Raw genomic sequence first — 13237 nt, 5'->3', positions numbered from 1 at the left:
CCGAGCTCTGTCATGCACCCAAACAGTGGTTCCCCCCCACATATGGGGTATCAACGTACTCAGGACAAATTGGACAACAACTTTTGGAGCCCAATTTATCCTGATACCCTTGTGAAAATACAAAACTGGGGGCTAAAAAATCATTTTTGTGAAAAAAAAAGGAATTTTTATTTTCACGGCTCTGCGTTATAAACTGTAGTGAAACACTTGGGGGTTCAAAGTTCTCACAACACATCTAGATAAGTTCCTTAAGGGGTCTACTTTCCAAAATGGTGTCACTTGTGGGGGGTTTCAATGTTTAGGCACATCAGGGGCTCTCCAAACGCAACATGGCGTCCCATCTCAATTCCAGTCAATTTTGCATTGAAAAGTCAAATGGCGCTCCTTCCCTTCCGAGCTCTGCCCTGCGCCCAAACAATGGTTTACACCCACATATGGGGTATCAGCGTACTCAGGACAAATTGCACAACAATTTTTGGGGTCCAATTTCTTCTCTTACCCTTGGGAAAATAAAAAATTGGGGGCGAAAAGATCATTTTTGTGAAAAAATATGATTTTTTATTTTTACGGCTCTGCATTATAAACTTCTGTGAAGCACTTGTTGGGTCAAAGTGCTCACCACATATCTAGATAAGTTCCTTAGGGGGTCTACTTTCCAAAATTGTGTCACTTGTGGGGGTTTTTAATGTTTAGGCACATCAGGGGCTCTCCAAACGCAACATGGCATCCCATCTTAATTCCAGTCAATTTTGCATTGAAAAGTAAAATAGCGCTCCTTCCCTTCCGAGCTCTGCTATGCGCCCAAACAGTGGTTTATCCCCACATATGGGGTATCGTCGTACTCAGGACAAATTGCACAACAACTTTTGTGGTCTAATTTCTTCTCTTACCCTTGGGGAAATAAAAAAAATGGGGGCGAAAAGATCATTTTTGTGAAAAAATATGATTTTTATTTTTACGGCTCTGCATTATAAACTTCTGTGAAGCACTTGTTGGGTCAAAGTGCTCAACACACATCTAGATAAGATCCTTAGGGGGTCTACTTTCCAAAATGGTGTCACTTGTGGGGGGTTTCAATGTTTACGCACATCAGGGGCTCTCCAAATGCAACATGGCGTCCCATCTCAATTCCAGTCAATTTTGCATTGAAAAGTCAAATGGCGCTCCTTTCCTTCCGAGCTCTGCCCTGCGCCCAAACAATGGTTTACACCCACATATGGGGTATCAGCGTACTCAGGACGAATTGTACAACAAATTTTGGGGTCTATTTTCTCCTGTTACCCTTGGTAAAATAAAACAAATTGGAGCTGAAACAAATTTTGAGTGAAAAAAAGTAAAATGTTTATTTTTATTTAAACATTCCAAAAATTCCTGTGAAACACCTGAAGGGTTAATAAACTTCTTGAAAGTGGTTTTGAGTACCTTGAGGGGTGCAGTTTTTAGAATGGTGTCACACTTGGGTATTTTCTATCATATAGACCCCTCAAAATGACTTCAAATTAGATGTGGTCCCTAAAAAAAAATGGTGTTGTAAAAATGAGAAATTGCTGGTCAACTTTTAACCCTTATAACTCCGTCACCCAAAAAAATTTTGGTTCCAAAATTGTGCTGATGTAAAGTAGACATGTGGGAAATGTTACTTATTAAGTATTTTGCATGACATATGTCTGTGATTTAAGGGCATAAAAATTCAAAGTTGGAAAATTGCAAAATTTTCAAAATTTTCGCCAAATATTCGTTTTTTTTTCACAAATAAACGCAAGTTATATCGAAGAAATTTTACCACTATCATGAAGTACAATATGTCACGAGAAAACAATGTCAGAATCGCCAAGATCAGTTGAAGCGTTCCAGAGTTATAACCTCATAAAGGGACAGTGGTCAGAATTGTAAAAATTGGCCCGGTCATTAACGTGCAAACCACCCTTGGGGGTGAAGGGGTTAAGGTACCCAGATAGAAAGGGGAAGATTAGAGGAGTAAGAGCCAGCAAAAGACACAGTGAAGAAGCAGTTAGAGGTAGTAGAACCAGGAGAGTATGGTGTCCTTGAAGCCAATAGAACAGATCATAGTGAGGAGGAGCTGTTGTAATAATGCTCCCAATCCTGGCTCCTTCCAGTAATAATGTCCCCATTTTGGCACCTTCCAGTAATAATGCCCCCTGTCCTGGGCCCTTCCAGTAATAATGCCCCTCGTTCTGGCCCTCATGCTATAACAGTGTAACCCATCCTGGGCCTTTTCCTGGAAAAATGTTTTCCGGCATGTAATAATGTCCCCCATCCTGGGTTTTTTATTTAACAATGTCCCCCATCCTGTCCCCATCCTATAGTATTGTCCTATATACATAATCATTGGCCTTTTACACACACACACACATATATATGTATATATATATATATATATATATATATATATATATATATATATACATATACACAGTACACAGCAAAGGTTTGGACACACCTTCTCAAGATTTTTCTGTATTTTCATGACTATGAAAATTGTAAATTCACACTGAAGGCATCAGAACTATGAATTAACACATGTGGAATTATATACTTAACAAAAAAGTGTGAAACAACTGAAAATATGTCTTATATCCTAGGTTCTTCAAAGTAGCCACCTTTTTGCTTTGATGACTGCTTTGCACACTCTTGGCATTCTCTTGATGAGCTTCAAGAGGTAGTCACCGGAAATGGTTTTCGCTTCACAGGTGTGCCCTGTCAGGTTTAATAAGTGGGATTTCTCGCCTTATAAATGGGGTTGGGACCATCAGTTGTGTTGAGCAGAAGTCTGATGGATACACAGCTGATAGTCCTACTGAATAGACTGTTAGAATTTGTATTATGGCAAGAAAAAAGCAGCTAAGTAAAAAAAAATGAGTGGCCATCATTATTTTAAGAAATGAAGGTCAGTCACTCCGAAAAAATGGGAAAACTTTGAAAGTGTCCCCAAGTGCAGTGGCAAAAACCATCAAGCGCTACAAAGAAACTGGCTCACATGTGGACCGCCCCAGGAAAGGAAGACCAAGAGTCACCTCTGCTTCTGAGGATAAGTCTATCCAAGTCACCAGCCTCAGAAATCGCAGGTTAACAGCAGCTCAGATTAGAGACCAGGTCAATGCCACAGAGTTCTAGCAGCAGACACATCTCTGCAACAACTAAGAGGAGACTTTGTGCAGCAGGCCTTCATGGTAAAATAGCTGCTAGGAAACCACTGCTAAGGACAGGCAACAAGCAGAAGAGACTTTGGGCTAAAGAACACAAGGAATGGACATTAGACCAGTGGAAATCTGGGCTTTGGTCTTATGAGTCCAAATTTGAGATCTTTGGTTCCAACCACCGTGAATTTGTGCAACGCAGAAAAGGTGAACGAATGGACTCTACATGCCTGGTTCCCACCATGAAGCATGGAGGAGGATGTGTGATGGTGTGGGGGTGCTTTACTGGGGACACTGTTGGGAATTTATTCAAAATTGAAGGCATGCTATTCCATCCAGTTTGCGTTTAGTTGGACCATCATTTATTTTTCAACAGGACAATGACCCCAAACACACCTCCAGGCTGTGTAAGGGCTATTTGACCAAGAAGGAGAGTGATGGTGTGCTGCGCCGAATGACCTGGCCTCCACAGTCACCAGACCTGAATCAATCGAGATGGTTTGGGGTGAGCTGGACCACAGAGTGAAGTCAAAAGGGCCAACAAGTGCTAAGCATCTCTGGGAACTCCTTCAAGATTGTTGGAACACCATTTCCGGTGACTACCTCTTGAAGCTCATCAAGAGAATGCCAAGAGTGTGCAAAGCAGTCATTAAAGCAAAATGTGGCTACTTTGAAGAATCTAGAATATAAGACATATTTTCAGTTGTTTCACACTTTCTTGTTAAGTATATAATTCCACATAATTTTGATGCCTTCAGTGTGAATGTACAATATTCATAGTCAAGAAAAATCTTAAAATGAGAAGGTGTGTCCAAACTTTTGCTCTGTACTGTACATATATATATATATATATATATATATATATATATATATATATATATATATATATATATATATACATACAGTTAGGTCCATATATATTTGGACAGAGACAGCATTTTTCTAATCTTGGTTATAGACATTACCACAACAAATTTTAAAAAAAACTATTCAGATGCAATTGAAGTTTAGACTTTCAGCCTTCATTTGAGGGTATCCACATTAAAATTGGATGAAGGGTTTAGGAGTTTCAGCTCCTTAACATGTGCCACCCTGTTTTTAAAGGGACCAAAAGTAATTGGACAGATTCAATAATTTTAAATAAAATGTTCATTTCTAGTACTTGGTTGAAAACCCTTTGCTGGCAATGACTGCCTGAAGTCTTGAACTCATGGACATCTCCAGACGCTGTGTTTCCTCCTTTTTGATGCTCTGCCGGGCCTTCACTGCGGTGGTGTTCAGTTGCTGTTTGTTTGTGGGCCTTTCTGTCTGAAGTTTAGTCTTTAACAAGTGAAATGCATGTTCAATTGGGTTGAGATCAGGTGACTGACTTGGTCATTCAAGAATATTCCAATTCTTTGCTTTAATAAACTCCTGGGTTGCTTTGGCTTTATGTTTTGGGTTATTATCCATCTGTAGTATGAAACGACGACCAATCAGTTTTGCTGCATTTGGCTGGATCTGAGCACAGTATGTCTCTGAATACCTCAGAATTCATTCAGCTGCTTCTGTCCTGTGTCACATCATCAATAAACACTAGTGACCCAGTGCCACTGGCAGCCATGCATGCCCAAGACATCCACTGCCTCCGCCGTGTTTTACAGATGATGTGGTATGCTTTGGATCATGAGCTGTACCACGCCTTCGCCATACTTTTCTCTTTCCATCATTCTGGTAGAGGTTGATCTTGGTTTCATCTGTCCAAAGAATGTTCTTCCAGAACTGTGCTGGCTTTTTTAGATGTTTTTTAGCAAAGTCCAGTCTAGCCTTTTTCTTCTTGATGCTTATGAGTGGCTTGCACCGTGCAGTGAACCCTCTGTATTTACTTTCATGCAGTCTTCTCTTTATGGTAGATTTGGATATTGATACGCCTACCTCCGGGAGAGTGTTCTTCACTTGGTTGGCTGTTGTGAAGGGGTTTCTCTTCACCATGGACATTATTCTGCGATCATCCACCACTGTTGTCTTCCGTGGGTGCCCAGGTCTTTTTGAATTGATGAGTTCACCAGTGCTTTCTTTCTTTCTCAGGATGTACCAAACTGTAGACTCCTAATATTGTAGCAATTTCTCGGATGGGTTTTTTCTGTTTTCGCAGCTTAAGGATGGCTTGTTTCACCTGCATGGAGAGCTCCTTTGACCGCATGTTTACGTCACAGCAAAACCTTCCAAATGCAAGCACCTCACCTCAAATCAACTCCAGGCCTTTTATCTGCTTAATTTAGAATGACATAACGAAGGGATTGCCCACACCTGTCCATGAAATAGCCTTGGAGTCAATTGTCCAATTACTTTTGGTCCCTTTAAAAACAGGGTGGCACATGTTAAGGAGCTAAAACTCCTAAACCCTTCATCCAATTTTAATGTGGATACCCTCAAATGAAAGCTGAAAGTCTGAATTTCAACTGCATCTGAAATGTTTTGTTTAAAATTCATTGTGGTAATGTCTATAACCAAAATTAGAAAAATTTTGTCTCTGTCCAAATATATATGGACCTAACTGTATATAATTAACTCTTTACCAAACCTAAAGTAGAATTTGTTAATCCCCGAATTATGTATTTTTCAATATTATTTGTTGTGTTACTGCTGTAAGATAGCGCTTACTGCGTGTCTTGGGGGACACTCGCTTGGCAATGGGATAAACACACAGGCACGATTTTATTACAAAAACAGTCTATTAGGTTTATTTTGACATCAGCATAAACCGCAATCTCAGGAACTCGGTAGTATGCAATAGCCTGAACACCGTCTGTACACATTCGGCTTTACACCCCGGTCCGCATAACACCTGTTGGTGTTGGTGTCTTATCCTCAGAAGTATCCCACAGATGTCTCTCACTGACCCCGGTCAGTATCACTCGCGGTTATCAGACCGTCCACTCCGGAGGTATCTCACAGGCCTCCTTGCTCTGGCTCAGACTAGCCAGCACTTGCTACCATATGCCAATCACATACATAGTTGTAACCACACCCAGGTACCTATCACATGGCTAGTCAGGTGATCGTAACTTCACCGCAGGTCCTCAAACACACAATCACATACAGGCTTCATCTTGGGTGTTCAGACACACCTCCTTGGGTGGGTCTCTAGGTGACTGGACCCACCCACCTCTCCAAGTCACCTGGAAGCCTTCCCAATGTAAAGCAAATCCCTCAGCAGTAGATCTGCTGAGCAATACACGCCCAGGCTTCCATCACAGGGCCACCCACCTGTGCGATACATACCGCCCATTAATCACATGACCAGTCGCCATACCACACTACATATATTTCTACAGTGCAGTGCATGCCTCCAAAATGACAGAAGTCAATTGTTTGCTTTCTATGCAATATACAGAATAGAACAGAAACAATATCACAACAATTACCGAAATTTACATGAATGAAACAGAAAATAAACATGGCAAGTAAAATGTAAAAAGAGATGGAAGGAGGTAGTATATAGAGAAAAGACAAAATCTAGAAAAGTGGAGACTAGAAGGTGGTGTGAGATGGGAATTACATGGAATAAATTAAAGACTAACTGTTGTTTTAATTCTTATTAAATAATAATGTAGATCAAGCGATTTTAATAATCTTTCACATATACTTTATTAATTAAAACTGAAAGAAAACCGCTCTGCAGCCGCTGGCACCGAGAACAGCTGATCTGCGTGGTTGCCGAATGTCGCACCCCCACCAATCAGACATTGATGACCTATATCCTAAGGATAGGTCATCAATGTGAAAGAGAGTGCCCAATACATTAAGTTTCAGACCCCATGATGTATAGCTTACAACTTGCTTCTAGTTTCTGACTTTTACCACATATTAACCCCTTTCTGCCAGCTGACGGAATAGTACGTCAGCTGGCAGAACCCCCGCTTTGAGGTGGGCTCCGGTGGTGAGCCCACCTCAAAGCAGCGACATGTCAGCTGTTTTGTACAGCTGACATGTGCGCGCAATGAGCGCAAGCGGAATCGCGATCTGCCCGCGCCCATTAACTAGTTAAATGCCGCTGTCAAACGCTGACAGCGGCATTTAACTAGCGCTCCTGGCCGCGCGGCCAGAAGTGCTCGCACCGCTGACCCCCGTCACATGATCGGGGGTCATCGGTGCATTGCCATAACAACCAGAGGTCTCTTTGAGACCTCTATGGTTGTTGATGGCCGATTGCTTTGAGCGCCACCCTGTGGTCGGCGTTCAAAGCAACCCTGCATTTCTGCTACATAGAGGTGATCTGTGCTTCAACTCTATGTAGCAGAGGCGATCGTGTAGTGCATGCTTCTAGCCTCCTATGGAGGCTATTGAAGCATGCCAAAATTAAAAAAAAGTGTTTAAAAATATAGAAAAATAAAAAATATATAAAAGTTCAAATCACCCCCCTTTTGCCCCAATCAAAATAAAACAGTAAAAAAAAAAATCAAACCTACACATATTTGGTATCACCACGTTCAGAATCACCCGATCTATCAATAAAAACAAAGGATTAACCTGATCACTAAATGGCGTAGCGATAAAAATAATCAAAACAAAGTTTTTTTGGTCACCGCAACATTGCATTAAAATGCAATAATGGGCGATCAAAAGAACGTATCTGCACCAAAATAGTATCATTAAAAACGCCAGCTCGGCACGCAAAAAATAAGCCCTCACCCGACCCCAGATCATGAAAATTGGAGACGATACAGGTTTCGGAAAACGGCACAATTTTTTTTTTCTTTTTTTTTTTTAAGCAAAGTTTGGATTTTTTTTTTTACCACTTAGATAAAAGAGAACCTAGACATGTTTGGTGTCTATGAACTCGTAATGACCTGGAGAATCATAATGGCAGGTTAGTTTTAGCATTTGGTGAATCTAGCAAAAAAGCCAAACAAAAAACAAGTGTGAGATTGCACTTTTTTTTGCAATTTCACCGCACTTGGAATTTTTTTCCCGTTTTCTAGTACACGACATGCTAAAACCAATGATGTCGTTGAAAAGTGCAACCCGCAAAAAACAAGCCCTCACATGGCCATATTGACGGAAAAATAAAAAAGTGATGGCTCTGGGAAGGAGGGGAGCGAAAAACGAGAACGGAAAAAATGAAAAAAGCTCCGGGGGTGAAGGGGTTAACACAGCTTTATTCCTAGACAACTTCTACAACTCCATTTTCCTGAGGCTGACACTTCTGCACTCCTGAACTCTGCTCTGAAGTCTTTGTCTGTAAAATCATACACAGCCTATATGATTCACCCCCCATATTTGCTGTCCACTTACTGGGCTGCTTGCTGCAGTTTTGATAAAATCAGATTTATCTGCTGCAGATCTACTAATTCTCTGGATGCTGAACTCTGTATAACCCCTTCCCCCAGTGCTGACTGACTACTTTCTGTGTACACTGCATAGGCAGAAAGTTGAGAATCCATGGTAGGGGTGGGGTTGAACAGAACTCATGAATATGGAGGACTACACAGCCACAGGTTTACTAGTCCTTTAGTTATAATCTTCTGCTGATAAAACTGTAATTTTATCAAAACTACAGAAAACAGTACCTGTAAGTGACACATCGCTGGAATCAGTGTCTCTGTCTCTACATTATGCTTCTGTTAGATTAGGTGGCAGAAACCTGGTGACAGATTCAAGAATGTATTCAGAACAGAATTGATAACCTCCTTAGGCGCTAATACATTCATTTTCAGAGATTGACATTCACACCGAGCTCTTCTCACTTTTGATGTTGATGTTAGGGCTGAATTGCTTTATACACTGTCCTTTTAGTTATAATCAAATCTGTTGTAGAAAAAAAAATCGAGATTATTATAAACCCAGACTCGGTGACCTGTATTGCTGTCTTTCCCATGTATAGTAAAATGTTCTCTGCCTTTCTAAATCAACCCACTCGGCATAATATACCCTGCCAAAATCGAGTAGTCATTACGTAAAGTGTTGCAATAGAGAAGTGAGCAGTAAGCACATCCTCACTTTGTGTTTGATGTTCTCCTCCAGCACCCTGTTACCTGGCAGCCATCGAAGGAGGGGGATCGTTTAATTGGACGTGTTATTTTAAATAAGAGAACAAGTATGCCAAAAGAATCTGGAGCGCTTCTAGGACTGAAAGTAAGTAAGCCGCTTCTCCAGATAACTGTATTCTTGTGAAAGTATCATCTCCGTAATATTTCACACAGGTCCACATATATTATTCAGTATAAGTTGGTTTTCACAGCTAAAAATTCGCAGCTGAAATTTGGGACAACAAAGGGAATAACAGGCAAGAAACTGGACATGGACAGGCTGTGAATGATTTATCAAAGGCAAGGGTGAACAAAGGGTCAGATCACTGGTGTAAATGTACAGGGGCAGAAAAAGAAAGCCAGTCCGATGCTTCAAAATGCACCAGGTTTGGAATTGTCACCGTTCTTTTACTATACAAATGTAATCAGTTCCCCTTTAATCTAGATCACTTTTAGACTGTAAGGAGAATATGTCAGTAAGACCAACCCCTCTAAAACCATGTATAACTGGGTCTTTGTAATGTAAATCCATTCACCCTTTTACGTCTTCTATTTGTTGCTACATTCCTGAGAAATTAGCATTTAAATTCATATATAATTATGTCATTCAGAGACAGAGCACTTAAGGAGCCACTACCTTCCCCAGGTTGTTTCCCTGCCTAGCAGCGGCCTTCTTAGCGAAATTGATGGCTCACTGTCTGTGTGAGGTCAGGTGACAGGCAGAGAAATCAGTCGATGAGCTGTCAGTCAAGCTAAAGAGGCTGGAGCTGGGCATGGAAACAACCTCAGAAGGCTGAGGTTCGGGAAGTGCTCTGTCATGCTTAAAGCGCTAAATACCCTTTCACATATGACTTAACATGCTAATCACTCTAAATGCAGCAACAGATATAAGATATAGAAGAAGATATAAAGATGTTAGTTCTAGATTCATTCATCAGACTGCTATGTAGTGAAACATAGTTCATTACTCTGGTGAACACCTTTCCACTGAATGTGGTGGCAGGTGCCTTACACCAATGATACTGCTTCTTTAAGCAATTTGGAACTATGTAGTGAGTGATGCAAAAGGGTATCGTCAATTTATTTTTCCTAGCACTCACTTAAACACTACCGGCTCTATGGTTATGGGTAAACTGCTTAGTGACTGAACTCTTGTTACCCCTACATGACACACTTCTAGCTTTAAGGAATTTCATAAATTGACATCCTATGACAGTGCCAGGTTTAAAGTGTACATAGCTTTTTGGTGCAACCCATACTCCCACTAATGTTTGTCTATGGAGATGACGTGGCTGTGCGCTTCATTTACTGCATGTTCGCAATGGAAAGATACACGCTCAGCAAAGCAATAGTATATAATGGAAAGCATAGATAACCATATATACTTGCTCATGGGATGTAAATGGCAAATCATTCGGATATAGAGTAGATTAATAAGGAGAAATAGCCGAACAGGAGGTCAAAAACGTCCTTCGTCAGGAATTGAAGGACTTCATCTGAAGCGCGCGTTGGGGCGCGTTCCTGCACTCACCACTGTGACCATATAGGTAATCGTTCTACATTGCTAATCCTTGCTATTGTCTGCCTACCCATGTGCCTGTTATTTGTTCCTACCTACGTCTCTGCTCACTTCTGTGCTCTACAAACAGCCATTAATTTTGCCTGTATCTCTTGGCATCCTTATACAGTACATTGTGTATCTGATAACTATATCCCATCTGCTGTGGTCGCTCTCATACAGCTCCTTCTCATAACTTTTTTATCTTTTTATTTTTATTTTTACTTACCTACCACGGTCCTGTAACTGTTTATCCATAGTGTCCACACCTTTGTCATTTTTGCCATTTCATCCACACTCCATTCATATAGCACTTTAATTCCCTTTACAGCTTCATTGTCATTATTGTCTCCCCTATTTACAGGCACATGATATACGGTTACCAATTACTGACCACTGGCCTTACATTTAAAGTGACATACACATATTTTATGTTGGTGCATATACTGCCTAGATTTGATCCAATCTATATATTTTAACCTCATTGGACATATATACAGCTCTGGCAAAAATTAAGAGACCACCACATCAAAACCCTGTCATGGGCAGCCCAATCTCCAGACCTGAACCCCATTGAACCTCTGGAACGTAATCAAGAGGATGATGGATAGTCACAAATCATCAAACAAAGAAGAACTGCTTACATTTTTGCGCCAGAAGCAGTGTGAAAGACTGGTGGGAAGCATGCCAAGACGCATGAAAGCTGTGATGAAAAATCATGGTTATTCCACAAAATATTGATTCCTGAACTCTTCCTGAGTTAAAACATTAGTATTGTTGTTTCTAAATGATTATGAACTTGTTTTCTTTGCATTATTTGAGGTCTGAAAGCACTGGGTTTTTTTTACTTGGACTATTTCTCCTTTTCAGAAAAACCAAAATGTATTGCTTGGAAATTTGGAGACATGTTGTCAGAAGTTTATAGAATAAAAGAACAATTTACATTTTACTCAAAAATATACCTATAAAGAGAAAAATCAGACAAACTGAACATTTTGCAGTGGTCTCTTAATTTTTGCCAGAGCTTATACTTGTTGACATGTCTTTTACAGGTGTTGTATACTCTGCATATACATGATTGATTTTCTTTATTACATTTCTGCACATTGTCACTCTATCCTTAGTCCATAGGTTTTGATCCAACAACCGTCTCATATATTATATTTTATTGTTTTTATCCTCTCGGATCACTACCATGTCGCATTTGTGATTGCAGGCACTCCTTGTATTGTTGGTGCCACCTTTTACCACTTTTTTTGTCTCAATAAGGCCGGCGTCACACATGCGAGTTTTATGGACGTAAGAGCGCAGAAACTACGTCCGTAAAACTCGCATAACATACGGCACAATTATTCTCAATGGGGCTGCTCCTATCAGCCGTATATTACGGATCCGTAATATACGGCTTTCTACGGCCGTACAAAATCGCAGCATGCTGCGTTTGTCAGCATATTGCGCAAAAAAAATCGCCAATGAAAGTCTATGGGGGCGAGAAAAATACGGATTCCACATGGACCAGCAGTGTGACTTGCGAGAAATACGCAGCGGTGTTAGTGAAAAGTCGGTAATTCAATTGCCGGCTTTTCATTTCTCCTGCACAAACCCGACAGGATATGAGACATGGTTTACATATAGTAAACCATCTCATATCCCCATTTTTTTTGCATATTCCACACTACTAATGTTAGTAGTGTGTATGTGCAAAATGTCAGCGCTGTAGCTGCTAAAATAAAGGGTTACGTGGCGGAAAAAATTGGCGTGGGCTCCCGCGCAATTTTCTCCGCCAGAATGGTAAAGCCAGTGACTGAGGGCAGATATTAATAGCCAGGAGAGGGTCCATGGTTATCGGCCCCCCCTGGCTACAAACATCTGCCCCCAGCCACCCCAGAAAAGGCACATCTGGAAGATGCGCCTATTCTGGCACTTGGCCACTCTCTTCCCACTCCCTGTAGCGGTGGGATATGGGGTAATGAAGGGTTAATGCCGCCTTGCTATTGTAAGGTGACATTAAGCCAGATTAATAATGGAGAGGCGTCAATTATGACACCTATCCATTATTAATCCAATTGTTTGAAAGGGTTAAAAAACACACACACACATGATTTAAAAGTATTTTAATGAAATAAACACAGCGGTTGTTTTAATAATTTATTGCTCTCTCAATCCATTTGCAGGCCCTCGCTTGGCAAAATAATAAACGCACAAGATACATACCCTCAGCTGAACCGTCATGTCCCACGAGGTAATCCATCTGAAGGGGTTAATTATTTTACAGGCAGGAGCCCTGCTAATGCAGCTGTGTGCTCGTGCTTGTAATTCCCCGGCGAATGAAGGAAATGTAGGTCATTGACCTACATTTCCTTCAGTCGCGGTGATGCGCCCCCTGGTGGATGTCCTCATATGACCTGGAGCGTGGGAAAAAGTTCCCAAGCTGCAGTTCATGAGAACATCCAGCAGGGGTGCATCACCGCGACTCAATGTAAGTACAGATCCAGCTTTCCTTTCAGCAC

General features: G+C 41.0%; 1 protein-coding gene across 29 annotated transcripts in view; it reads left to right on the top strand.

The window, feature by feature from the left end:
* The window catches only part of RIMS1 (regulating synaptic membrane exocytosis 1), a 535376-nt gene that overhangs the window by 197018 nt on the left and 325121 nt on the right, over positions 1–13237 (top strand). For all 29 annotated transcript variants that reach the window (XM_077289909.1, XM_077289904.1, XM_077289921.1 and 26 more), the window contains one exon: positions 9165–9275. In XM_077289909.1, coding sequence (XP_077146024.1) covers positions 9165–9275 — 111 coding nt within the window. The remainder of the gene's footprint in view (positions 1–9164; positions 9276–13237) is intronic.

The sequence above is a fragment of the Ranitomeya variabilis genome, chromosome 2, assembly GCF_051348905.1.
Source record: "Ranitomeya variabilis isolate aRanVar5 chromosome 2, aRanVar5.hap1, whole genome shotgun sequence".
NCBI lineage: Eukaryota > Metazoa > Chordata > Amphibia > Anura > Dendrobatidae > Ranitomeya > Ranitomeya variabilis.
The sequence above is the reverse complement of the archived record's forward strand: the minus strand, read 5'-3'. Positions and strand labels throughout refer to the sequence as shown.